Consider the following 26,970-nt stretch of genomic DNA (forward strand, 5'->3'; position numbering starts at 1 on the left):
AGAGTTATTTGGGTTAACGCAAAGCATTCTACAATTCTTGTTTTTTCTGCACAAGCTGCCCAGAGATGACTGATCTGCTCCTATCAGCTTAGCTGAGCCAAACTTCACCAGCCCACAGAAGACCAAGAGCTCATTAGGACAGCTTTGCCTTTGAGTTCAAAACTATCAGACTTCCAAAATAATCTCCTCCCTCCCCTCCAGTGGAACACACACACAGAAAGAACTGCACGCTGGTTTAATTTTCCATCACATTTTTTGAAAATGAATTCCAAGATACAGTACAGCATCTTTAGTGTTCTACACAAAGCAAGCCTTCAGCAAAAGGTCAGAGGATCTTAATGGTGTAAAAATATATCTTAAATAAAATAGTTTCTCTAGGAGAGCAAGCCGTGCTGTACATCTCGAGGTCCTTAGAGTCATTTACAGAAGGCAGAGGCCTGGTAGTACAATCCACACACCAGAAAAGTGAGTGTACATTCCTGCTACAAAGTCAGAAAAGGTCCAAGTTCCAGGTGGTGGGGGCAGATCTCCAAACCCAAGCAGGGGATGCCCAGAGCGCACTAACAGCCCTGTAATTCCAGTGAGGAAGTTCAACTCTCTCTGTCCATGCAGGCAGGAAGTGGTTGGGAACCACCCGCCTTCCTGGGGTCATTCCAGGGACTGGGACTTGTCCCTTTCAATAGGCCAAAAAAAGAACAACTTCTAGCAATAAAGGACTGGCTGTTTCATGCCCGTGTTCCAGGCTGGACCTGCTCAGCCAGAGCTGTTTCACTGTTCCAAACTAAGGTCATGATTGTTCCAACAAGGACAAGGATTGTCCCGTGGCCTGAAAAGACAACTGAGGACTCCCCTGCCATGTTTAACAAAAGATCAGCCTTTAAATGCTCCAATTCTGAGCACAACAGCAACCAGGACAGTCGCTTCTCCAGGGGAAAACTTCCCACCCCAGAGCATCGAGTCTTAGATTCTAAGCGAAAACCAACAAAAAACCCCAAACCAAATCAGATCTGTGCACAAAATTCCCTTCCAGGACCCGAGTCCCTTTGGGGCAAGTCACACAGAAGCTTTGCCAGCTGAGGTTGTGGATAGTGCCACGTTTTGGCGAACACAGGAACTGGAACCAAGAGCTGCAGCTCCTGGTGAGGATCTGGTGGAGGCTCCACTGCAGACCCGGCACCGGCAGCTCCGGGAATGTGGAAAGAGTTTGGAAAAGGCTGTGCTTGTCCCTCTCCTCACCTGGCTCTGAGGAGAACAGCTCTGGAGCTTTCACCAACACTCCCAGTGCAGCTCAGGGAGGGGACACGCACGCACCCTGCTCCAGGAGCACCGGAATGCTGGGAATGTGTTCCGCAACTCACAGATGACTCCGCTTAATTTGTAGAAATACCTATAAAAGAACCACATTAAACAGCATCCAGAACACAAAACTTCCACCCTTTCTGCCCCACAGGCAGCACAGCAAGCACTGGCCTCTCAAAGGCCATCTTTAAAATGAAGAGAGATCAGAGCAAAGTCCCTTAAAGCCTTTAAGTTCCCAGACCATTGGCCTTTAGGACTTGCCTGGTTTCTTACACTACTAAGATGGTTTATTTTCCACACCTCACTCCTTTTTCTTTCCAAACTACAGTTCTACTCCTGCACAGGCAGTTCTGCAGTGTCAGGACTGCACATACAAAAAGGAGATGTATATAACCTAATTTACACTGTTTATTAAATAACTTCTTAATTGAGAGTACTTTTAATCCAGGAGAAGAACTGGAGAAGCCTTACACACTGGGCTGAGCCTACTCTACAGCATCCCTGCAGGGAATGGGATGTTGGACATGGACACACCCCCCCACCTCAAAACACTCTCCAAGAAAGTCAAATGCATGACAGGAGGGGCTCTGAAAAGGAGGGAAGGCAAAATGGTCACCAAGATCTGCCTAAAAACAGCTAAATAGTGCAGTGAAATGCTTTTAAATACCACAGACACCTCCACTGACTGGCAGCCAGTTTTATGAGCAGCTCTGGAGACAATTTCTAGCTGAGCTTTAGTGAGCTGGGTGTTTCCAGCCCGAGTCCCGAGGTGAGCCTGGCCTGATGCTGGCACGGCCAGTTCCAGGGTGGGAGCAGAGAATTCCAGTTCTCATTTCCCTCTCTTGCCACGGCCTCTCCTGGAGGAAGGTTTGCCCGTGCCTGCCGTGGAGGAGCTGGCAGAGGATGCCACTGCAATGTTGATCTGTCCTTCCTGAATCTCCTGGCGGGTCTCAGCTGGGAGGTGGTTGATTTTCTGTTGCGTCTCCAGGTAGAACATGACATCTCTCAGCTGCTCCTGGATCTCGGAGATCTGCAGGTCCTTCTGCTCGCAGGTTTCCTTTAACAGCCTCTCCTCCTCCTTCAGTTTGTTCTGCAGCAAGGCCTGGTTTGCTCGCAAGCACTTGTTCAGTTCCTGCTCCTCCTTCAGCTCGTTGGAGAGCTTTGCCACTTTGTTGTTCAGCTGGGAACACCTTGCAGAGAGAAGCAGGAGTCAGGACAGCAGCACTGCCCACCCAGACCAACCACCACCTCAGCCTTTTCACTGACCCCCAGCCCACCAAAACACCTGGATTCTGGTTTTCCTGAAAAAATGGGCAAGGGGAGGCAATACAAGAAGACTCTGAAATCCCCCCAGGGTCAAGCAATTCCAGCTCATGCCAAATGCCAACAGCACAGGCAACAGGCAGGGTGTGCCTGGGACAATGAACTGACCTTGGACATGCACCTGCAGCTTTTGGAATGGGTGCCAAAAAGGGCACAGGAATTATAAGGGACCCCGAGAGCGCTGAGGGCAGTCAGGGGCCTCCTGCCACACTCCAAGACCCTCAAAATACCACTTCACTGGGAGGGAAGATGCTCCCACAAGGGTATCAAGCCTTGTGATTCACAGACGGGGCTTCCTGCTCCCAAAAACTCTGCTTTTGCCCTGGCAGTTTGCTGGCACCCTCCTCTGCCTGCTTCCCACTCAGCAAGGGGATCAGTGCCTGTGCTCCCTGCTCCAGCCAGGACTGCTGGACAGGCCGTGGGCTGGGAGGAACAGGGACACAGTCCAACCCAAGGATTGCATGGATCCACAATTCCCAGGCTTGACATCTTTCCTTCAGGCACTTGCCAAGATCTGTATTTTCCTCTGTGCTGGGTGATGTCTCTGCTGAGCTGCCTTTCATCCCTTTGGATGCACCCACCAAGGGCAGAACAGGCTGGCATCTCCCTCAGAGCAGGGAAAGGAAGGATTCCTGAATGCTTAACATGCAGAGCATGGAAAGGGAGCTCAGGGCCCCAAAGCTGTGCTCACTCAGACACTTCCCATTTGTGAACACCTACAGAAATCAGAGCTTTTTTTAAAGCAAGCCATGTTCTCGGTATTGCAGCTTAAACAGCTCAAAATTGCTCAGGAATAGCAGGGTTTTTTTCTTTTTGGATGTCGGTGCACGGTGTTTTAATGGCTGCATGGAACTAAACCTGGCAGCGGTACCCACTTCCTCTCCACTGACTGCTTTTCTTTGAGCAAGTCATTGAGCCGCTGTTCCAGACTGTCACACTTCTCAATGGTCTCTTTAAATTTGGTCTTCATGTTGTTAATCTGTAAAAACAAACACAGGGACATTTCCAACAGCTCAAAGTCCGCTGCCCTTTCGCCAGGACATTCAGTTTTCCAGAGCTGTTTCTAGACTTTGACCAATTCCTCTCCCCAGGTAAGGAAAGCTCAGAGCCAAGGCTTTGTTGTGGTGAGGACCCCCCGTGTTACCCTCAGATCCCAGACAAGGAGCCACGTTGCCGTGGAAGCTGCTCCCACAGAACAGCAACGCCGGCTGCAGATTCGTGCCAGGCACTGCCAAAAGCTGCAGCAGCTCCTTAACTTCTTCCTGCCTGCATCCAGCATTCCTTTGGCCACTCTCTCATGGTTCTGGATCCATCAGCAAACTCAGATTTTCACCTCAAGGCATTACAAGGCTGGGTTTTTGCTCATTTTAAACTAACCATCAGAGAATGAGTGTGAAGATGAACGGGGGCTGACTCAGTAGTGCTGTCATAAGTCACTGACCCACTGACACCAATATCTCCCTCCCACAAACACAAACATCCCCTGGCTGTGGCCTTCCTCTTCCCTCTGCTGCCCCATTCCAGCTGCTGCTCCAGGAGAAAGCCAAGCTCTGCTTCTCCAGGTGTCAAACCTCCAGCATGAGAGCTACAGGAAATTTAGGAATTCTTGTTTCCCTTCTGTTGGTGCCTCCAGCACGCTCACATGCCGTGGGGCAGGAATTTAATGGAAAATGCTTTCCTGGAGGAGCAGTCTGGACAAATGTCAGTGTCAGCATACGTGGATGCAAAGCAGGTTTGAAGCCTTTCATTCTTGATCAGGGAATGTTTGTGCAGCTGATGGTTAATGTGGGGAAGTAGCCTGAGCATTGATAATGGAATACACTGCATGGTGGCACTGATCCAGACAAGACTTCCATGGAGCAAGTGCCATGGATAAAATTATTGGGATCTTTAAATGTGAAACTACGTTTGGAGCAGGGATCAGAGTGGTTTCCATTTTCAAGCTGCTTTGAGGATTGTGTCTCCTGGCCACTTGCAAGGCAGTTTTTGATATATATTTTCCTTTTATATGGCTCTCCATAAGATTCCTGGGACCGGTCTTCAGGACAAGGTCAATGACCAACATTTCAACAGTCACAATTTCTATTTTACTTAACTGCAGACATTTAAATGGTTAATTAGAAGTCCTGAAGAGAGTTAAGGACTTAATTCTAAATCCTGATTCACTTTAAACCTGGTTGAAAGGATCTATGCAGAGTGAAAAAGCAGTAGAATATCCTCCCTGGATTTTTCCTGGTGACATTTTGAAGCAGTCCTGCCTGCAGGATGCTTTATAGGAGGAGACTCTGAACTTTTCCCAAAGGGTGATGAGGAGAGAGAGGGGATCAAAAAGAAAGGGCAAATCAATATGCATTTGGAGCAGAGAGACAGTTCCACCTTCTGCAGCCAAGCAAATTAAAGTCATATCGTCTCTGCTCCACCAATATTCCCTGGAGATCCGTGTCGGAGAGACGGATGGCTCCGGGATCCTGCAGCACCACACGCTGCCTTCCACCACTGCTGCATTTCCCCAGCAGCACATTTAAATCAAGCTGCAATCTCTGTGGCAATCTACCTGCTTCTGCACCACTGAGCAGCAAATTGCTCCCTGGGAGCAGCCAGATAAGGGACAGATCCATCTCGGAGCCAATTTTCCCAGCTGGGAGCGGAGCAGGCTGCGTGAGGCTGCGGCAGGCGGCACCCAGGCTCAACAAGAGATCCAGCAGCTCCTTCTTGTCCCATTTACCAGGGTCAGGAGCCTTCCCACAGGCCCAGGGCAGAGCTCACCTCTTCAGCTGTGTCCTTCTCAATCCGGACTATCTTGTTTTCCCAATAGATGCGCTGGGATTCCAGCTGGCTCGTCAGCAAATAGGAATACTACAAACACAGAGACACAGAGTAGTCAGGATGGCCCTGCTGGTTAAGGAGTCCTAAGGGTTCCAATCAGATTAAATCAGGAGGTTCTGGACACATCCCAGCTGCAGATCCAGCTGATGGCTTTCACTAGTTTGATTTCCCAATCAAATAATATATATTTTTTTTTTTAATTAAGTAAAGCCTTCACAGCACAACAGGGATCAATCAAGTAAAAGTATCAAGTCGGGAACTTTTTAAGGAGGAGACAGATTTTTCATGGGAATGGCAATGGCAATAAATGTCTACAGGAAAATGAAGCATCACCCATCTCTGTCCTGAAAGTCTGAGATTCCAAAGGCTGAGGGGAAGAGTTCCCATCCACAATGCAAACTCTAGTGCAGTAGGATTCAGTGCACATATACAGCTTTCCTGTAAGATTTCTGGGACAGCACCCTCAGCTTCCTGTAACTATTCCAAATTACTCTTCTCCAACGTGTGGCCCATTCCAATATCATTTTGGTATCTGAACAAGGATCTGTGCCCTACATCTCATATTTTCCCTTCTGGTTCTGCAAATGAGTCATGAGAAGGTTGAAAAAGGTGATTACTAGTTTTCATCAGGCTAATAAGCATCAAATTAGGCATTCACTAGAGAATTAAACATGCACAGAGCCTTGATCACCCTCAGTAATTTCTGAGTGCCAAAACACTCTGCCAAATTCAGTCACTCTTGAATCTTTCAATCTCATAAGAAAGAGAGATCTTACATGCTTTAAGCAACTGCCTCACAGGGAAAAAAAGGGTTAAAATTAGCTGGTTTAGCATCTAAGTGTTATTCAGAAAATTCAGTGAAAAGCAACCAAATATTTATGTGAGCAATGAGCTCCTTCAGTCTGGTCTCTGTGGGCTGTTCCTCCTCACAAACCCTTGTGTCTAATGCGGCTGAAATCGTGCTGCAGTGGCTGCTCAGTGAAGCAGGGATTTCAAGCTCCTCTCCTTTAGTTAGGAGAGGAGAAGCTGGGCAACAGGTACAAAAAATAAATAAATCATTATCTGTTCAAGAGAAGGGAACAGAACAGGGCTGGCATCAGACTGTCAGCTCTCTGTGCTCGCCAAGGTGAGCACACAGCTGTGGATTCCTTCATCCTCACTCAGTCTGGGAGCTAAACCACCCAAATTGAGCTCCACACAGACCCTGGCTCTGAATCCAAGCCACAGATCCACTAGGAAGGGTCTGGGGAGCGACTGAGACCCACTTCTCCCCCCAGTGCCCCCTGTTTGCAGCAGCACAAAGCAGCTCCTCTTCAATCACCAGTGACCACAGGACGACACTGCAGCCAGCTCACGCTGCGCTGCATCGGCTCTGCAGAGCCAGGGAGAGGCTTCAAAAAAATTTAAAAAAAAAAAAAAAAAAAAGAGGTAAAAAAAAGCAGTAAACCCATCCTGCTCCTGCCTGGAGACAATTCCCTCCAGGCTGGGAGCAGATCTGCTGCCTCAGCTGATGGGATTGAACCGTGGTCATGGCGGGGTTGGAAACACTTCCACAATGCGGAGTCCCACAAGTGAAAACACTTACCTCTAATTGTAAGGCATCAATTTTCTCCTCCTGGCACATATCCCCCTCACACTCGTACTGAACTAGCTTGCCATCAGTTTTGCTTGCCACCAGCCGATGGACATAGTTGTCTGGGGAGAGAAAATCCAACCATGGGCACTCAGACCTGAAGAACCCAAATCATGGAGCACAATTAAACCACCCAGACCCTGCCCCTTGGTGAGGCACAAAGCCAACACCTCATGGATTTGTTCTTCAGCAGATTCCTCCCATGGGGGTAAATATGGGGTATTTATTACAACAGCCAGGGCAAATTGACGGAAAAGGAGCAACAGACATTCCAGGGATGCTGTGGGACCGCCTCGGTCCGTGACAGAGTCACCTTCTCCCTCCTCCAGCCCCAGGAAGCTGCTGTTAGAGCAGAGATGGCTGCTCCCCAAAGCCAGGGATTAGCCCAGACACAACCTCCTCCATCCCCAGCAAAGTGTGCCTCAGCCCCTGTCGCTGGGGGTGCCCGAGGTGCGTGCAGGCTCACCCCCGGCGTAGTCCCAGACGCGGTGGTTGGTGAGCTGCATGGCGTACGTGTGCTGCGTCTCCTCAAAGTGCTTGTAGGCGTGGCGGCTCACGTAGCGCCCGCAGCCGATGTGCCCGCAGATCAGACAGATCCACAGGTTCTGCAACACAGAGGGCAGCTCTGGGGGGCAGCTCTGGGGGGCAGCAGCACCACCCCCACTCCAGTCACACCCTCAGGAATGAGCAGTGTTTGTGTTCCCATGCCCCCTCCTCAGCTGGAAGGCTGGAGAGAGAAGGGGGTCCCTGGCCACCAAAGGCAGCTACACGCCTGCAGGAGCTGGAGAAATCCCACCCAGATGGGAGAGGGGCCTTGGCTAAGGAATGAGGGGTCTCAGCAAGCTCTGGAGGGCACAGACTGGAAGGACCACCACCATCAGGCTGGTTTCGCTCCCTGCTGTCACACCGATCTTGGAATCGCAGAGGTTCATCAGAACAGGAAACCTGTGAGGTAACATCCCTTCCCAGCTCTGATGCAACTCTAAAGGAAAGCTGATACCCCACTGGCTGGTAAAACCAGCCCAAAATCAGCACAAGAATTAAGCCCTAAAGCAACCCAAGCAGCTGTGCAGTCAGATCTAGGCCAGATCTCACCTTCCACCCACCTACTTACTTCTTGAACTCCACACTCAAAGCACTTGTTCTCTTCCACGGGCTCTGGAGTCTGGCAGTACCTGCACACAGGGCACCTAGAGGGCAACAAGAATGTCATGAGACACAGGGAGCAACATCTTCCCATTCCAGCCATTGAAAAGAGAGCCAGAGAGCTCCAGGGAAATGCCTTGTGCAGCAGGATCACCCATCAGCTCACACTTTTACCCCACCTGAATTCATTCCACACAAAGTTACTGGTTTTAAGAACAAAGAACAGTTCTCCCAAAGCCACTTCAGCTGGATCTGGTTTTGCTGCAGTCCAAGGGGTTTACACAGAAGCTCCACACTGAGGAAGGGCATTGGAACTGCACACTGCTGGGGACAGCCAAGTGACACTCTGCAAACACCCCTCAGTCCTTAAAACAACCCTGAGGACATGCTTCAATCCCACCCCAACCCTGAGGATTCAACCTCAGCTTTCCCAGGAAAAACATCCCAGAAAGAATCAGTAGCAGGAATGTCTTTTGGATCTACCAGAGATCCAGATCTTCCGTCTCTTTTAGAACACCCTCAGTGCTGCCACAAAGACAGAACACCCCAGACCAGAAGGAAGCTGTGCCCAGCCCTGGAGCAGCAGCAGCTCAGGAATGGGATAACTGAGGCTGCCAGGACTGTTTATGTATTCTTCATTAGCTGCTGGGTAAGCCCCAGAAATCTTCCAGGGAAGAGACAACTGGGCTACAGTCAGTTCCTATTCAAATTCATGCACCTGCAGCCTCTGTGGTGCCTGAGCCAGAAGAACAGGGGTTTTCCTTTCTCATTTCTTTAGACTGGGAGCATAAGTTCTGCTTAAATGGTATATTCCATATTTGAGGGCTATTTGGGATCTTGCTCCTGCGCTGGCTACGCTCCACTGCCCCAAATTTCCACTGTCTTGGATTTATGGAGCAAAGCAGCCCATCAGCCTGCACAGCTCCAAATCTGATTAATCTCACCGAGTTCTGTTACTCTGGCTCAGGAGTGATAGATCACAGACAGCTACAATCTTCCTCACATTCCATCAGAGAATCCAGGAATTGGGATAGCAGGGATGGAGCAGCCACAGGGAGGATCTGCAGCCTGTGTCTGCAGTGTCTGTGCCTGCCTGAGGTGCAGCAAACCAGCAGTGTCCAGAGGAATGGCAAACACACCCAGCTGACAGCAGCACTTGGGGGCTCCAGGCACTCCAAAATCCCACTCCACAGGGATTTGGGAAGCTGGGAGCACTAAGAGGAAAGGGTCAGTGGCAGCAAGAACAGCTGCTTTAAGGATGGACACAGGTCCAAGCCCCAGCCTGCCCAGTGCCATGGAGGGTCTCCCTGTGCCAGGGACACGACTTCCCATCACTCACCTGGAACAACAGGAGCCTCACCTGCCTGATCTACTGAGCCATCTCGTCATCATCCCTTCTTCCCCTGCCTCCCCGTTCCCAGTGTGCCCCAGCACATCTGCTTTTCCTTCCTCACCTGCTCTTCCTCCCCTCCCAGCATCCAGGTAGGAGAGAAGGCTACAAGGCCCCTCAGCTCCAGGCAGGAGCAGATCCATCTGCAATGCCAAGCTGCCAAGGCTGAGTGAAGCAGGGCTGTGTGTGCAGCCAGGCCTGTTTAGCCCAGCACTTATCTCCTAGACTATTTTGAAATAATCAGCATTTCTCTACAACTCCCTCCCTGCCCCAGCAGCGAGGCCCCTGGGAATCACTCTTCAATTACTTTTGGCGGGGAGACTTCTCTCTGGGAGCCCCTTAATGGGAAAAACTGAGCATTAGGACTTGCAGTAATTCCTGCCCCCACAGTGACGAGCAGAGCTTTGTCAGCACAACCCCCACCACTCCAAGCAGGGCCTCAGAGGTGGAAATAAAGCCCAGGCTCTCACGTGGTGTCCTCCCAGCGCTGCAGGCACTGACTGTGGAAGCTGTGGTTACACAGCGTGGTGAGGATCCCGTTCACGGACTCATCCATCCTCTCCAGGCACACGGTGCACTTGGGCAGCTCTGTCAGGTCCATCACGGGCAGGCTGGCCCCCTGCAAGCACCAAATAAAGGGAAACTACTCAGCACCTTCCCATCACCAGCAATTAACTCCAACTTCCCATCACTGCTGGCACCAGGCTTCAAACCCATGACAGAGGAATGCTGTGAGGCTGCTTGGGAACTTCTTGCAAAGATAAGAAGGCGATCCCCAAAATTCAAAGGGTCACAGCCAGGGCTCATTGAAGGGGCTGCATCTGCAACCAGCCCCTGCTGTGCTCTGTGGATTCCCTAAATTACAACCCAGGGCAGGTTTAGGCCACAGCTGAGGCACAAAGTCCATGAAGTCATCACACAAACTCTTCCAAGGACCACTGGAATGGGAAATGGAGTTGGGGACAAAGTATTAAGGTATTTTTGCTGCTTATCCTGCAAATAATCCTGTTAAAACCTTCTGAAGTGCAGGGGAAAAAAACCAAACCAAACTTACATCTTCTGACTTGAAGACTTCAGCCCTTTCCACATACACGAGCTGGCAAACATCCTCCTCGATGGAGTTGAACTGCCGGCCATTGCAGGCCATGTAGAAACTGTCTGCATCAGCCTGGGCACAGAGCAGGGCAAAATGGTTAAAAACAGAAAACTCCCAGCTGATCCAACCAAGGGAGAGGAGGAGAAACCTCCCATATCCTCCCTTCTTCCCTGAAACACCAGAGGAGGGGTTTCAGCCAGCTCCAGGCACTGCATTTTGGCATCACCTCTGGAAGACACAAGTGAAGTTCAGGGCAGTGCCACCACGCTGACATTGCAGCATTCAGCAGGAATGGGGGATTCCCCTTCAGCACCTTTTACCCTTTGCTGGAAATTTCAGTGCATTTGCAAAGCAAATTTGGTCTCTGCAAAAACGTAAGAGGGCCACGTTGCAGGTTGGTGTCAGGGACAGGAGCAACAGTTTAACTGTGGGAGGGAATCCATTCACCACTCACAGTCCAGGCACCTTCCAGGGCAAAAGAGGCAGAACCAACCCAAATCCATCACCTCTTTTCCCTCAGGAGCTCCCCAAACCCCTTCTCCACAACCATCACACTGGACTGAGGCAATCAGCTGAATGCCACATTCCCATTCTCCTGGTGATTCCAGGCAGGAGCATGAAGAACCTGGAGATTTGTTTTGCTACGTGCAGGCACAGTCATTAGGGGTCAACAGAGCTTCAGGGGATTGCCTGATAAACAGGAATTTCAGGGTGAATTGAGCAAAACTTTAGGGATTTGCTGCAAGGTTGTTTAGCACTATTTGCCTGAGTAATTTAATGCAACAAGAGATATAAAACCATCTTTGTAACTACTGCAATTAGCACAAAAGTCACAAATCCTCCATCTGCACAAAGGGCTTGGGGAAATCTCTCAGGCAGAATTCACAGCTGAGGGAAACCTCTCCCTGAGCCCCAAAACAAATCATGTGCAGCTGGGAGAAGAGAATGTCCAAGTGCAAGAGTCCACATAGGAACCTGAGGGGAGAATTTTAAGCTGCCCAGTCCAAGGGGCCTGAAGGAGCAAACTGTGTTATCTGGGAATCAATTCACCTCCAGGCTCTCAGACTGGGGGGCTCTGTGCTTTCCACACTGGCAGTGGCTGTGAGACCCCCCCCAGCTCCTCAGAAAAGCAGGAAAAGTCTTTCTTAAAACAAAGGGAGCTCCCCTGGCTGGGTCTTTTCTGTTCAGCACAGCACAAGACTCTGAACAAGCTGAGAGGCAGCAGAGAACTCTGTAAATGGACTAATTTTTGAAAAATATCCTGCCTAAAGAACAGGACAGCCAGAACATGGCACCCACTGCTTCCAGGTGTGGAACTAACCTCAGCAGCCCAGGGAATTCTCTGAGAAGGAGGACAGGGCTGTTTCTCCATGGGTAAGTACAACCCTGGCTCAGGGCTGCCCAATGAAGCCACTCAACCCTCCTGAAGAGTGACACTGTGTGACATTCCTGCAGCCAAGGGAACGCTGGAAGTATCTTACCTGGGAGCTGAACTTGATGAGCACCATGTACTGGTTTGGGGTGGAGTCTCGGATGATCTTCATGTGCTCGATCACTTCGTAGAAGGAGGCCACAAACTTCATGAGGTCGTGGCTGGTCATGGTGGCGGGGACAGTGAGGATGCAGAGCATGGCACTGCGCCGCACATCCTCCTTCAGGGACGTCATCTTGCTGGGGACACAGCAGGGACACGGCTGGACACACGGTCACAGCAACTCCACTGTCAAACTTTAACCCTCTTTTGTCATCAGTGAGGAGGAGAAAGGGGCTGTGGTGAGTGACCACAAACAGGCATCATTAAGCCAAGGATTAACCTGGGCAGCTCCAAGAACAATGGGATTGCCAGGAATAGTTTGATACCTGTTTTTCTACATAAACAGCTGAAGTTGGCAAGCCCCAGCTGTTCAGCACTATTCCTAGAACTGAGCAGTGTTTGTTACTATTCCAAATGCCCATTTGGTGGCTCCTGGTGGCTTTCAGGAAGACTTGAAATGGGAGTTCTCACACAACTGTGTGAGGGGAGTAGTGTGGAACTGTAACCACTGTAATACAGGATGAGACCTCCTCACACAGCTCCCCAGGCTTGTCACCAAGGCCCCAGAGATCAGGATTTAATTGTGGGATCCTTTGGAAAGCTGCTTTCAAATGTCTTTTTTTTTTTGGAATCTGTGTTTGTCTTACACTCTCACAAGCTCTCAACTCCCTCAGTGTCACACAGAGCTGTCACGGGTGTCACCCACAGCCCCAAGCTGCATCATTAACACCAGTCACCCTCTGCATTCCCAGGAGTGAGTCACCCTTCCTGTTTGTCCCCACTCAGGAGCAACAGCCCTGGGGTGGTCAAATCACACTCCTATTCCCACCTAAGTTAACATCAGTGAGGGATTCTTACTTTGTTTTGTACAGGTGCATAATTCCATGAACGATTTCAACTGAGGGGTTCCCACTGAAGAAGGAAATCTGATCTGGGAGCTGTTTGGAAGGCGAGTCTGGAGCAGCCTCACAATCCTTGCTTTGATCCTCCTGTTTAGTTTTGTCCTCAGCTGATGCAGCCTCCGAGGATTTTCTTCCTTCCATGGCAGCTTTTGCTTCGTCTTTCACAAAGACAAAGTTTCCCCATTACTGAGGGGAAGGGACCACAAGGATCACCCAGTGCAGCTCCTGTTCCTGCACAGACACCCCAGCAATCCCACCTTGTGCATCCCTGGGAGCGGTGTCCAAACGCTCCTGGAGCTCTGGCAGCCTTCACCATTCCCTGGGGAGCCTGGGCAGTGCCAGCACCCTCTGGGGAAATTGAAATTTCCCTGAAATCCAATTTAAACCCCTCTGGCACAGTTCCAGCCGTTCCCTGGGTGCTGTCCCTGCTCCCAGAGATCGGAGCTGCCCCTCTCAGGAGCTGGGGATTGGGATGAGGCCAGCGGGAAGTGCCCACCAGGAATAACCGGCTCTGCCACCCTTATCCCAGCGCACATTCCTCAACCTCTCCGCTTCTTTTCCAACCTGCGGGGCCGACTCCGGACCCGCAAAGCCCTCAACACCCGGGCCCCCCGGCCCTGCCCGGCCGGTGACAGCACCGGGACACTCTCCCCACCACCGGGCCGCCACCGCCGTCCCCAAACCGCCCCCGGCCGGTACCTGCCCGCGGCTGGATGGTCTCGATGATCACGTCGGTCATCTCCCTGCGGCCCAGGTGCTGGTGCAGGATGGCCGCCCGCTCCCCGGGGCCCTTCCCCTCCAGGCAGGCGGGCACGGCGGCGGGGGCCGTACCGGTGCTCTCCGCTGCCATGTCCGGAGCTGCGGGGACAAAGCACGCGTTGGGACAGAGCGCCGGGCGCGGAGCCCCGGGACCGGCAGCACCGGGACGGCCCCTGCCGGCAGCTGCGCGGTGCGGAGCGGGCCCGGCCGCGCTACCCCGCGCCCCGCCCGTGCCCGCGGCGGGGGGAACCCACCGGCCGCGCTGTAGGCGAAGCCCGCGGGCAGCGGGGAGGTCCCGGCCAGCTCCAGCCGGATCACGACCAGGGACACGCTCATGGGCTCCGCGGGGCCGCCGCCGCCGACCGGGACCGGCGCCGCTTCCGCCTCCCGCACCTTTACCCTCTGACCCCGTGACGTCACGGCGCGGTGACGTAGCGGGCGGCGCGGTGGCAGCGGCGGCAGCGCGCGGGGGGCTGCGAGGGGCGGCCGCTGCTTCTCGCGAGAGTTGGAGGTACGTTCTCGCGAGAACGGGCGCCTTGCCATTGCCGGGGCTGTGAGGGGTCCCGGGGTCTCTGAGGGGAGAGAGCCCCGGGATCACCGAGTGCCGCCCCCGACCCATCCCCGCCTCGTCACCAGCACAGAGCACCCAGTGCCACCTCCGGGCCTTCCTTGGACACCTCCAGGGATGGCGGCTCCACCAGCTCCCCGGGCAGTTCCAATCCCTGACCTCCCTTTCCATGAAGGAATTCCTCCTGATGTCCAACCTGAGTCCCCCTGGCACAGCTTGAGGCTGTTTCGCCTTGTTGTGTCCCGTGTACCCCGAGAGCAGCACATGGTTGCAATCACTGATGAAGATCAGTAATTAGTGTGTTATTAATGAGTGATCCCACTGTCCCCAGCACTAGAAGCGATGTGGACCCTGTGTAAAACCCCATTTAGCGTCCCTGTTTTGGCCGGGACACTTCAGTGGCTGCCAGAGTGGAGTTACCATCCCTGGAAGTGTTCAGAGCAGGAGCAGAGGTGGCCCTTGGCCCTGGGGTTTGGTGGATTTGGGGAGGCTGGACTTGATGATCTTGGAGGTCTTCTCCAACATTAACAATTCCATGATTCTGTGTGCATAAATAAACATTTTCCCCGGTAATTCTACAGTTCTGCTCCAGGCTCTCTCCTGGTTGAGGTGTGAGTTTCCTTGTCCCCTCCTGTGGTTCCCAGCATGTACCTGAGGAGCGCTGCCCGTACCCAGAACCTTCTGTGTGCCGGGATCCGGCGGCTCCTGCTGATCCAGCAGCAGTCCAGAGGGTTCTCTTACAAAGCCGTGATCTTTGAGGAGAGCGGGGTGCTGCTCCCAGCCCCTCACAGGACAGCCACAGGTGTGTATTCCCATCCCTGATCCCACAGAATATAGAATGTCCTGAGCTGGGAGGGACCCACAAGGATCATCCTGGCCCTGCACAGACACCCCAACAATCCTTACTCTGCCCCTGCGAGCAGTATCCAAACGCTCCTCATGGCTGTGATTCCCTGGGGAGCCTGGGCAGTGCCCAGCACCCTCTGGGGGAAGAACCTTTCCCTGATATTTCATCCTGAGCCCTGGCACAGCTCCAGCCGTTCCCTTGATCTGGTCCCTGGTCACCAGAGCTCCCGTTGTTCCTGTGCATGGAGGGAAGATGGATTTCAGGTGTCTCTGGTTCTGGTGGGAGACCCAAGAACTTGTGATGGTGAGACCTGTTGTGCCATCAAAAGCCGCAGAAGTAACAGTGACCACCCTGAACCCCCCTGGTAACAAAACTGCCCTGTGGTGCCACCACCTGATACCACCCAAGGCTGGTGCAGTCCTTCAGCAGCTTTAGGAATTCTCCACACTGAAAACAGGGATGCGGTGCTGCAGTTCCCAGAGTGCCCAAACTCTTCTCTGTGTGCTGGGCCAATCACCCCAGTCCAGCACATCATTCTCACAGAGCTGGGCCATGGATTGATCTCAGAGGGATTCCAAGCTGATTTCCCAGTTCTGCTGATGCTCTTTCCTGCCTTTCCTACTGTTCTCCATGCAGACTGGGAGGCGCAGAGCTGCATTCCATCCGGCACCATCCAGCAAGCTGCACTGTCTGGAGGGGAGAACAGCCTCTCTCTCCAGTATTCCAGAGGAGAGCTGACAGCTGTGGAGTTCCTGCAGGAATTGGGACAGCAGTGCTTTGAGATTGTAAGCCAATTCCCCCCTGCTCTCCTTGTCCTTCCTGACTGCATGGAAACAGGTCCAATGAGGAAAGAAGAGCTTTAAAAGAAATTCTTTGGTTGAAGGGTCTGGATTTTCCATGTAGGAAGCACTGCTGTCAGAGCAGGGCACATTTTCACCATTATCCTGGTGCCTGGGCAGGGCAGGCAGATGAATTTGCCTTAATTTCCTACTGGAATAAAGTCCTTTTTAAGCATCTCAGTCTAAAATGCAGATTCCTCTCCTGCCTGCTGAGCTGTCAGTATCTGTCTCTAACCTGCCTTGATCCCATGCCAGGCACAGGCCCAGTGAATTCTCTTTCCCAAAATCAGCCCTTTATCTCTGCTGTAGAACTAGGAATGTGAGAACATTTGTTTCTTGGGCAAAGCAATTTAGCTGAGATTCCCTGCCTGCCTTCTGCTGCCAGAGGAAGCAGGACAGCAAGGTTAGATGATCAGGCAACCTACCTACCCAACCACTCCTATTTTCACCCAATTTCTGGCCCATTATCACTCTGGGGTTTCTCTGTTTCTCAGGCAAATGTCCGTGTTCCAGTGCACTCCTTTCTCTGGGATTTAATCCGAAATGAGATGATAAAACAGCTCCCCGTAATGGCAGAAGCAGCTCAGTGTATCCGGGCAGAAGGGCTTAAGACAGCTCTGCTGAGCCACAACTTGTGCCTGGGGGATGGAGAGAGGTTCCTGCCCCTGGACCAGCAGCACTTTGATGTGGTAAGTCTGGATGGATCCCAAATGGGGCTCTGTTCCTCCACCTGAGAAAGCAGCAACTGGAATTCTTTAAGTGCAGGTAGCAGATGAGCAGCAGCACAGTTTGGTTGACATCAGTGGAACAGTCTGGGGGAAAAAAAATATCTCCTGACACAATTCCTTGTAGGCATTTGGAGAGGGGCTGAGTGACATTTGCAAATCCACTGCAAAGTGCCCACACAACCACGAGTCTCTGTGTAACAGGCACAGGCAGCGATGGAGATAAAGGATTTGGAAGCTGGGACACCAGACTAGAAAGAAATGTTATTATTCACTGCCCTGCCTGCTTTAAAAAACAAACAATCAAAAAAAAGCTTTAAAAGAGTAAAGACTCTTCAAAGATTCTGTATACTCCCTGTACTACAAAAAACCCACTAGCCCAATGTGCTGACTTGTGTGAGATGAGGAGATTTTCCAGAGCCTTTGGAAGGTGCTGCCATCCAAGGCTTCCTTGGGCAGCACTGAACAACTGGGGACACCCAGTGAGTGTCCCACATTGGGACATCTCATTGGATATCTTCCATCCAAGGACTGGCTGATCCTGTTTGGCTGATTTGAGCTGAGGAGCCACAGCCAAAGCAGTCGGCCTGTCAACCACGGCCTGCCCAGCTCCACGTCCTTCATTTCTCATGTTAATTACACCAGTCTCTTTCCCACCCTCCCAGCTCCATTTCCAGCACTGCCCAGATGTTTGTGGTCACAGCAGGCTCATGCATAATCCATCTGTTGTTGCTGTAGATGGTTGAATCACACCGGGAAGGGATGCCCAGGCCAGATCCTGGGATCTACAAGCTGTGCTTGGAGCGCCTGGCTGTGCAGCCCCAGGAATCCATCCTGCTGGACAGCAGCAGCCACAACCTGAAGGCAGCAGCCCAGCTTGGCATGAAAACAGTGAAGGTACAAAGTGACACAGCCAGAGTGGGATTTGGGGATGGGTTTGGGGTCCAGAAGCTGTTTGGTTTGAGCAGCTCAGCATTTTCAAGTGGCAGTGGCTGACTGTTGCCAAGCCTTTTGTTCCAGGCGTGCTTGTCCCTGCAGGATGTGGTGGGGTTAAAGCAGGGATTATTGGCAAAGTCTGCTCTGGGCTGTTTCATTCATGGCTCCAAACCCTGTGTAACCTCAGGGAAGTCCCTTCTCCTTCCTGTTCCTCTATTCCCTACTGGACAAACAGCCCCATCTGTATGGGTGAGACAACCCATCTGTATGGGTGAGACAGCCACACCAGAAAATGAGCCCAAATTAATGAATTCCCAGAAATCCTGAGGTCTCATGGATGAGTCAGCTGGGGACTGACAGGTTACCCCCAGTCTTTGGGGTCAGTGAGCACAGGGGTTTTACTTCAGGGACCATTGGGGAGAGGACAAGAGTGGGACCTGGTGGGAAGAGTGACCTCTGCCCCCCTGGACTGCATGCAGGGAACTCCAGCTCTTATCCCAGCCCAAGCCCACAGTACCTGTGCCACCATCACAGGTCTCTCCAGGGCAGAGTGAAGGTGGGAAGCTCTGTGTTGGCAGGGAATGACCCATGAATTCCTGTGTGTCAGTGCATCAGTGCTGATGGACTCAACAGATAAATGCATCCCAACCATGCAGGGCTCTCTCTTTCCCAGGATATTTTGTCTTCTAGCTGTCACCCAGTGCTGTTCTCTCCCTCCTGGTTTCAGGTTGATGATCCAGAAGCAGCACTCCAAGAGCTGGAAACCCATCTGGGATTTCCTTTGCGAGGGTTTGTTCCCTACACTCGTTCAGTGAGACCAGGCAGGGAAATCCCAAAGGATCGTCTGCAGAAGTACCTTGAAGATGTTCTTGGTGCCCACCCAACAGGTATTGCAGTGGGTTTGGCCCTTCCATCAGAAAACCTGGATATTCTGGAGCTATTGGCTTTTTCCATACGACATAGGGATTGAAAAATAATATTAAGGAAAGGCTGGTAATCTCCAAGCAAACAGCACAGCCATTCCAGTTTCAGTGATCCATCACTTTCTGAGAAATAAGAAACAACATTTTAGAACTTCCTCATTTTGGGAGGGGTTGAGCACAAGTTGCCAAAGAGATACCAGAAATATTCCTGTCCTGTGAGGCATCTGTGAGCTGCTGCCATGCTCCCCAGGGGTTTGGGACACCGAGAACTCAGCCCCAGGTGCAGGAAGGGGATGGAAAACCTGGAGAAGTGCTGACCCTCTGCTCTCAACTCCCAGCCCCACTGGAGTTAAGGCAGTTTGACCATGGAGACTCCACCCGGAGCTATTTGGTGAAGTTTGGAGGTCGTTTGCTGGTGCTGAAGAAGGAGAAGGAGCCTCCTGATGGCCCCTCAGGCCCTTCTGTGCTGAGGGAATACAGGTGAGAGGGGTCCTGCTGCAGTTTGCTGTGCCTGAGGAGCTGCCTCAGCACCAGAGGAGCAGGACATGTGGGGAGGATCATTTATGAGCTCCCCTTGTTTTCCAGAGTGTGGGATAGGTCTGGGGGCTCCGGGCCATGGGAAGATGTGGGTGTGCTCCTTTCACCTCCCCCCAGCCACATGATTTTAGTGTATTTGAAACTGAGCACAATGATATGGTGTGTCTGCCTCCAACACTGCAGTTCCAGGACTGATTCCCCTGCTCCTCTCTCCCTCGCTGGCAGGGTCCTGAAGGCTCTGGCTGAGGCTGGTGTTCCTGTGCCCCCTGTGCTTGCTCTCTGCGAGGACAGAAGGTAATCCTGTCCCTCAGCTTTCACTCTGTGCTTGACAACTGCAGCCAAATTCTCCCAAAGATGAGGAGAGAAGGAACCAGAGCTCACAAAGTGCTCTGCTCTAATGAACATTTGTGCAGTGTGGAGCTGGAGGAGCCTCTAGAAGTTCAAAGGACAGACTCACTTTTATTCAGCTTGGTTTAGGTGTGTCCCATTTTAGCAATTAAACCAAAAGCTCTCTTTGAAAAGCAGCTATAAAGCAATATTGCAGGGCTTCCCGCTGACTCAGAGTGCTCAGGTTTGCAATAAAGAAAGGATTTTTCCAAGTGCCAGACCTCAGACAGCAAAGCCAGCAGCAAATCTGTGACAGGACCCCCCTCAGGCCTGCAGCCTGCTCAGATCTCTGCAGGCTGAGACAGATGCAGACACTACAGCCACTCCACGTGTCCTCACTGCTCCTGCTGTTTGTGAGCAGCCCAGCCCAGCTCACACCCACTGCAGGGAGCAGGGGAACAGCTGCTGCTGGCTCCAAGCTCAGCTTCCTGGGGCTGCAGGGACCAGGGCTGAGCATGCCACAGCCACAGGCAGCCTGAGCTGGGCTCCAGTGAGCGCCCAGGTGCTGCTGGGGCTGCTCTTCACCTCCCCATGCAGTGAGGCCTGTCCAAGGTACAGGTGAGATTTGAGGGGTAGCAGCAGGATTGAGCTCAGCCCCACTGGTCCCAATTTGCTTCCCCAGCATCCTTGGCACTCCCTTCTACCTGCTGGAGCACTGTGCTGGCCACATCCCCCGCGCCGTGTCCCTGCCCGCGGTGCCGCCACGCCGGCGCGGGGCCTGCTACAGAGCCATGGCACACGTCCTGGCCAGGATCCACAGCCTGGACCTCGGAGCAGCCAAGCTGCAGGACCTCGGGGAGCACGGTGAGAGGAGCCTCTGGATCCTTTCTTCTCCCATGTGTCGGCATTTCAAGGGATGGGCAGGATGGACCAAACTGGGGGCAGGTGGGAAAGTGAAGATGAGCAGTCCAGGGTCTGAATCCTCAGCTGTGGTGGGAGGGTGTGAAGAGCTCTTCAAATCCAGATTTCCCATGAGTTCCCAAAGTTCTCCAATCTCCCAGAGGTTCCTGCCATGTTTGTTGCCATCTCAGCCCACTGTGGGTACAGGAGTAACTTCTTTGCTGCCATCTCTGACCAAACCTCCCAAGCATCCCCTCCAGTCCCTCTGCAGAGACAGCTCAGCTTCCTGGAGCTGGTGGAGAAGTTACATTTTTGCCCAGAATTGGATTATTTTCACCTGAATATTAAATCCAGTGCCCAGTTAAGAATGTATGAGACCCCTGGAAATTGCATTTAAATTCTTGGAGCTTAAACCAGGGTTCTGGACCGAGATCTGCTTGGCTGTTTGATTTCTTCTGTGTCCCTTTTCAAGCCTCATTGTGCCTTTCCCTGGGAGCTTCCATTCCTCTGTTCCAGGAAATTACATCCAGCAGCAGTTTGAGACCTGGACAAAGCAGTACCGAGCTGTGGAAACTCATGTTATCCCAGCGATGGAGAGGCTCATCCAGTGGCTGCCTCTGCATTTTCCTGAATCCCAGAAGACAACAGTGGTGCACGGTGATTTCAGGTACTGCCCTGGAGCACACCCCAGGCAGGAAACAAGGACTGAGTGTAAAATGACCCACAAACTCCAAAAGGTGCTGATTGGGCTGGGGCAGCAGCTTCAGAGCAGCCCAAAAGCTGGGTTTGGGTCAGGGTCAGCGTCCCCAGAGAATGAGAGTGAGTTTCTTCGTCCAGCAGCTGCAAATGCTGGTCTAGCACTGGAGGATCATCAGCTCTTCCTGCGATACTCAGGAGTCAGCCCTGGTGCTTCTTGCCAGTGGTACTGGGTGCTGGAAGAGTTTGGGGCGTGACACCTGACAGTGTTCCAGGGGAAGCCCTGCAGGAGTGGGGTGGCTGGGACAGAGGGGAGGGACGCTGTGGTGCTTCTGTGCTGCTACAGCTCAGCTGGATCGTGCCAGGGCTGTGGGGCTGCAGTGCCAGCTCTGGACCAAGGCTCCTTCCCCGAGGTTGCAGGAGCTCTCTGCACCCTGGCAGGATCGCTGTCTGCTCTGGTTGCTCCCCAGTGGGCTCCTGGCCTCTCCTGGGGCTCACACTGGTGAGGGCTGTGCATGATCTACAGCACATGGCAGGAGCTCTGTGCCTTTGAAATGACCAGGAGATCCCCTGGACCAAGACTTGCCTGCTCCACTTTCTGTTACCCTGTCTGGTAGCATCTGCTGCTGATCTGAGGCTCTGACTAACTCAGTTTCATTCTCCAAAGCAGTTTAGTCCATTATTAACCAAGCAATTCAATATTGAGTAACCTCCATCCTCTGCTTGCAGAAATTAATGTTTCACTTTGTGTTGCCTTCCAAAGGACTTGACAATTTTTGAAGAGGGTGAAGAGCACTGAAAGCACCTACTGCTGCTGAGCACCAGGATTTTTCCCTCCTCTGGAGACTTTTCTGATCTCTTTTTCCCTCTGATACAGGATGGACCACCTGGTCTTTCATCCAGACAGGCCAGAAGTCCTTGCTGTGCTGGGCTGGAAGTTTGCCACTCTAGGAGACCCCATGTGTGATTTGGCGAATAACTGTATGAGCTTCTTCCTGCCAGCCCACTTTGGTGCTCGCAGAGGTACAGAGGGGGCACAGGCACCTTTGGCACAGGCAGAGGAACCAGAGTTCAGAACAGAGCAGCTCCTGCCCAAGCAGCTCAGCTGGCAGTGGGGCTCAGTGCAGCTGGGTTTGCATTATTTTCCCTCTCCCTCCAGCTGGGAAGCTGGCCAACTCTTTTGGGTGGGAAAGTTGTGGAGCAGATGAGGAGTGGTTTGTGCACTAAGTTAAAAAGAGAAATACAGGGTTAAACGGAGAGGCTCCATCATTTAGGAGGGATCTCTGTCAGTCACAGTTTCACCCTAACCAGGAGAACTGCCCCATGTGCATTTTGGGGCAGGGGCTGGTGCCAAACCCCAGGGTTCCACAGGGAGCCAGCGCAGCAGCTGTGCAGGTGTCTCCATGGAAGTGCCTGGCTGTGGCACAAGGCTCACACCATCCCTAGGGAGCTCTGAGCTGCTCTATCAGCTGACTCACTGTTACCTCTTCCCACCTTCCAGGCTTGAGGAAGTGTGACTTGGGGCACCTGGGAATTCCCACGGCAGAGGAGTATTCCCAGATGTACTGTGTCCACATGGGAATGGAGCGCCCGGAGAACTGGAATTTCTACCTGGCCTTTGCCTTTTTCCGCCTGGCTGCGATGCTGCAGGGACGTCAGGGTGGCTCCCTGGCAGGTGAGGAGCCCAGCCAGGCCATGGGTACAGAGCTGCTCCAGCACAGGCCTGTTCCTGCTTGCTGCTTGTGCTGTGGGGTCTCCCCTTTGCTGGCAGAACCGAGCAGAGGCCAAGGCTGGGAGCCCAGAGCTGTGTCCTACAGATGGAGCTCTCAGACCTCCCAGCTCAGCAGCAGCCATTGCCAAGGCACTCCCAGGGAGGTGGTGAGAGCCCTCTCGGAGCCTTTATCAGAATGAAACCTGATGTTACTTTCACATCCCTTAGAGAGGAGTTTCCCCAGGTCCTGCTGGGCTGGCCCGGAGGAGGGCACATGATGCTGTTTGGGATGTGACTACATAACACAGGCTCTTCCAAACAGGTGTCCTGTTCTCTTGTCCCCAGGCAGGCCAGCTCCAGGTGACAGCAGCCCCAAGGACACAGAGTTTGTGGCCGAGCTGGCTTGGGATTTTGCCATTAAAGAAGGATTCCGTGTGTTTGAGAACCTCCCCCCTACAAAGCTGCTCGCACGACATTCCAGCACCTGGGCTGGGCAGTTCCTGAGCAGGAGTTACAGCACCTGGGCACGGCCTGGGGCAGCTCCTGTGCCCAGAGTGCCTCTGCTCACTCCCCCCAGCCTGTGGGGGATGGCTCAGGGTCTTTGCTGCAAGATGGAAAATGTGGCCATCCAATGGGACTTTCCAAATTCCCATTCCAGAGGGACTCCACATCCTCTGCCAGAACTGCAGGTGAGACATCTGTGCTGAAGCTGCTTTGCTGCACCTGCCCCAGGGTGGGGATTGTGGCCTTCAAGTGTCCTGGCTCTCCTGATCCAGTCAGACATTTGGCACTCCTGGAGTCCAGTGGCTTGGAGGAAAAGGGCTGGGTTCATGTGGCTGTACCAGAGTTCGTATCCTGGGAAACTGTTTTTGGAATCTGGCACTCCCTTCCAAGAGGAGCAGATTAACACCAGCCCAACTGTGGTCACTCCCACTGCCATCCATGCGGTTCCAGTGGTTGTTCCTTGCCTTTCCCTGTCCAGGGAAGCCTCACTCCTTTGTCCCTCTGGGAAAGGCTGAGTTAATTCCCCTCACTGTGTCCCTCTGGTGCTCCCGTGGGAGGTCCCTCAGATGGGGCAGCGAGCTGCTGGCACCTCCCCGGCTTCCATTCACAGTGAGTGGAAGCAAACAGCCCCACCCTTGGGCTGCTACCAAGATTATATTATTAATTCTTCTAGTGACATTATCAAATTCTAGTGGGTTACTTAACCTCCTTTCAGCTGCCAGAAAAATATCCAGGTGCCCTTCCAAAGTGCTTCCTTGTGCTCTGGCAGAAACCAGCAAACACCAGCACGTCAGAACACTTGGCAGCCGATCCACTGGGAAGGTGGAAAGGGCAGGGAAGCAGCAGCTGTGGGGAATTTGGAGGTGCTGAGATGAGCAGATCTCCTTGCCCTTCCTCGAAACATTCATCTTTGCCAAGTCTCCAAACATTAGGATTGCCACACTCTCTCTACTCCATGCCTTGGGCTTGTGGAGATGCTGCTCCTGGTGTGTCCCAGCACAGAGCCCCCTCATCCCTGTCACCTCCACATCCATCCCACTGCTCTTTCCCTTGGCATCATCCCTGCACCGTCAGCTTTTGCTGTGTCGTGAAAGCCGGGGGAGGAGTTTTGCTCCCTGCAACAGCAAGATAATGCAGAGGACTGTTACACAGCCAAATATTCCCAGCCTGGAAGTGCCACAGTGCTCCAGAGCTGGGCAAGGGCAAGGGCAAGGCTGGCCTGTGCCAGCTGGCACTGCCAGGGAGAGGTTCATCCCTGGGAGCTTGGCAGCCAGATGCCCTTGGCTGAGGCATTCCTGGCCGAGCAGGGCAGGATCTCAGCTGATCCAGCCTCATCCCGCACCGGGAGCCAGCAGACTTCACACACTCATCCCAAAAGTTGCCTGTCCCTGCAGTTCTCTGGGGAGATCCTCTCCAGAGGAGCAGAGGGAAGCTCAGTTTGTCCTTCAGGGCCATGGCTGGCTGTCAGAGGGGGCAGCACCAGGGGCACCAGAACATCTGATGTGTCTCCTCCTCTTCCCCCAGGCAGAGAGTGCCAGCCCAAGGCAGTGGTGCTGGTGGCTGGTGGGATCAGGGCACCAAGGTGAGCAGAGCCCTGGGGCTCGAGCCTTCCCTGGCCCAAAAAGAGCAACACTGGGCCCGTCCCTTCTGGGGCCTCCCCTGCAGTCTGGGGTCTGTGAGCATGAGGGGTGATTTGTCCCGTCTGCTGTGGGATCCCCAGCCAGGCTGTTTCCCCAGCACTGGGTCCCCAGGGTGTTTGGAAGGCTCTGGGACATTGCTGCCATCCTGCCCGGGTCCTGCAGCCCTCTGTGTGCCCACATGGGCTCTGCTCTCACTCTCCCACAGGTCCCTGGAGCAAAACATCTCCACAACGCAGATCCCAGCCCAGCATTTCCCTTGGACCTGAGCTCCACGTCCGGCTGAGGATCCCGAGGCGTTCACAGGACTCTCCAAAGCAGAGCTGAGCCAGGAGCTGCAGCGCTGGGAAACCTCAGATGGGGACCCAAACCAGCCACTGTGGCACGGGAGAGGCTGTGCTAAGGGCAGCCTGTGAGCTGCTCAGTTCAGTGGTGTTTGGTGTTATCTGTGCTCAGTGCTTTTATTGCCTGGCTCAATACGGGGCAAAGACCGTCCTGGGATGGTGAGGCTGCAGGAAATCAGAACTGCAGCAGGGACACTTGGGAGTGACCTGGCTGGGGGTGCAAGGCTTGGTTTTGGGAATAAAGAGAATGGACCAGCGTGTCTCTCCTCCTTCAGCACATCTCTTCAGCACAACCTCCGGCAACTTGGAGATGCTGGAAGAATCTTTGGGGGTGGAAGGAATTGAATCCAGTCCTCGACGTATCTGGATTTAGGGAAGACTCCAGAGCTGAGGCAGTGCCTGCCCCGTGGAGCTGGGAGAAACTGGGAGGACTCCATGGTCCCTTGAGTGTGGTGGGGTCCCTTTGGGGACCCTGGAGGATGCAGACTGGATCAGTGGGAGCTCTCAGTGCTTCACAGAGGCCAGAGCAAGGGGAGAACTGTGGGAAACACCATGAGCAATTTCTATGTTGTATTAATTCAGTATTAAAGTAATGGGTACGGTTCTTTGGATTCTCCTGCTCCTCCAGGCTGGTGCAGCCTCACAGCCCACCAGCCCAGGGTGGCCACCAGCCCTCAGGGGCACAAGAGCTGCTGCAAAGAGCCCTGCGGGCCGTGCTGGCTCTCAGCACAAGAACCATCAGGCTGTAGGGAAGCTGGTAACCCGAGCCTCGGATTCTCCCAAGCTCCAGGGTGAAATTCCACCTCACCCTCAGGCGTTTGGCTCTGCTGTGGAAGGGGGAGGGAGCTGAGCCTGTATCTGGCCAGCCCAGATATTTGGGATGGTTTCCCAGCGGACACCTGACTCCCGCACCTCCCACCTCCTTCAGGCAGGCTCAGGGGGCTGAGCCGGGTCTGCCCTGAAGGTTTTTGGTGCCGCTGGATCTGCCTCCATGCCCCAGGGGAGGGAAGCGGCTGCTCGAGAGAAACAAAAGCTTTATTTCACACAGCAGTGAAGCGTTGTCCAAGCCGGGATCAGCAGAGGACAGACAGGACACGCATGGGAGCTTAGCCCCGAGCTGGAGCTCAGCTCAGCTCCGTGCCCTGGGGATTCCTTGAGCCGCTCCTCTGGGAGGCGCGGGCACATCTCTGCAGGTAGAACAGCTCTGGCATCTCGCACGGGTGGTTCAACACACGCAGGGCTGTGACAGGAGGGAGAACACGGCGGAACAAGAGCTCCTTGCGAGCGCCACTTTCCAAAGGGCTGCGCCCGAGCCGCTGTCCGAGATCCGTCACCCTCAAGGGATGCGGGCGGACAAGGATGAGGGAGGCTGAGATCCAGCACAAGAGGATTTCTTTTCAGCTGATCCGGGAAACACACGGCCTAATCCGTGTCCTGCTGGACAACCTCGGGCGGGCGTTCTGCCTTCTTCTCTTCCTCCTGCACAAGTGGGCTGATACTCCATTCTGCTGAGAGAAACGCCTGGAAAGTGAAAATGCAGCAACCTCCAGCAAGACTTTGAGCGACCT

At 53.2% G+C, this 26,970-nt stretch overlaps 2 protein-coding genes across 3 annotated transcripts; one reads left to right on the top strand and one right to left on the bottom strand.

Moving 5' to 3' along the window:
- Positions 1–220: 220 nt before the first annotated feature.
- BRAP (BRCA1 associated protein) lies at positions 221–14,297 on the bottom strand. The gene is made up of 12 exons (XM_014253814.2): positions 14,163–14,297; positions 13,849–14,007; positions 13,106–13,307; positions 12,195–12,384; positions 10,672–10,785; positions 10,088–10,236; positions 8,196–8,271; positions 7,548–7,686; positions 7,034–7,143; positions 5,389–5,478; positions 3,498–3,601; positions 221–2,489 (listed from the first exon to the last, which is right to left on the bottom strand). Exons 1-12 carry the CDS (start codon positions 14,242–14,244, stop codon positions 2,129–2,131), a joined length of 1,776 nt encoding a protein of 591 aa, XP_014109289.1. The 5' UTR covers positions 14,245–14,297; the 3' UTR covers positions 221–2,128.
- Positions 14,298–14,342: 45 nt separating this feature from the next.
- ACAD10 (acyl-CoA dehydrogenase family member 10) lies at positions 14,343–25,654 on the top strand. 2 transcript variants are annotated; one of them, XM_014253815.2, is made up of 15 exons: positions 14,343–14,419; positions 15,058–15,278; positions 15,960–16,108; positions 16,657–16,851; positions 17,626–17,784; positions 18,551–18,710; positions 19,085–19,226; positions 19,509–19,577; positions 20,293–20,474; positions 21,027–21,177; positions 22,084–22,229; positions 22,708–22,881; positions 23,263–23,606; positions 24,946–25,003; positions 25,267–25,654. In XM_014253815.2, the coding sequence occupies exons 2-15, from the start codon at positions 15,122–15,124 to the stop codon at positions 25,383–25,385; spliced, it is 2,205 nt and encodes a 734-aa protein (XP_014109290.2). In that variant the 5' UTR covers positions 14,343–14,419; positions 15,058–15,121; the 3' UTR covers positions 25,386–25,654. The 2 variants fall into 2 exon arrangements, with proteins under 2 accessions (XP_014109290.2, XP_014109291.2); XM_014253816.2 differs by lacking the exon at positions 24,946–25,003.
- Positions 25,655–26,970: the final 1,316 nt, after the last annotated feature.

This window comes from Pseudopodoces humilis, chromosome 20, assembly GCF_049639895.1.
Source record: "Pseudopodoces humilis isolate 2021_Gansu_Grassland_sample_001 chromosome 20, ASM4963989v1, whole genome shotgun sequence".
NCBI lineage: Eukaryota > Metazoa > Chordata > Aves > Passeriformes > Paridae > Pseudopodoces > Pseudopodoces humilis.

Coding starts and splice junctions, on each gene's coding strand:
- BRAP (XM_014253814.2), bottom strand. CDS start 14,244: ATGAGCGTGTCCCTGGTCGTGATCCGGCTGGAGCTGGCCGGGACCTCC. Junction 13,308..13,848: donor GACCATCCAGCCGCGGGCAG/GTACCGGCCGGG, acceptor TCTTTGTGAAAG/ACGAAGCAAAAGCTGCCATG. Junction 12,385..13,105: donor ATGCACCTGTACAAAACAAA/GTAAGAATCCCT, acceptor CTGTGTCCCCAG/CAAGATGACGTCCCTGAAGG.
- ACAD10 (XM_014253815.2), top strand. CDS start 15,122: ATGTACCTGAGGAGCGCTGCCCGTACCCAGAACCTTCTGTGTGCCGGG. Junction 15,279..15,959: donor CCCTCACAGGACAGCCACAG/GTGTGTATTCCC, acceptor TTCTCCATGCAG/ACTGGGAGGCGCAGAGCTGC. Junction 22,230..22,707: donor CCACTTTGGTGCTCGCAGAG/GTACAGAGGGGG, acceptor CCCACCTTCCAG/GCTTGAGGAAGTGTGACTTG.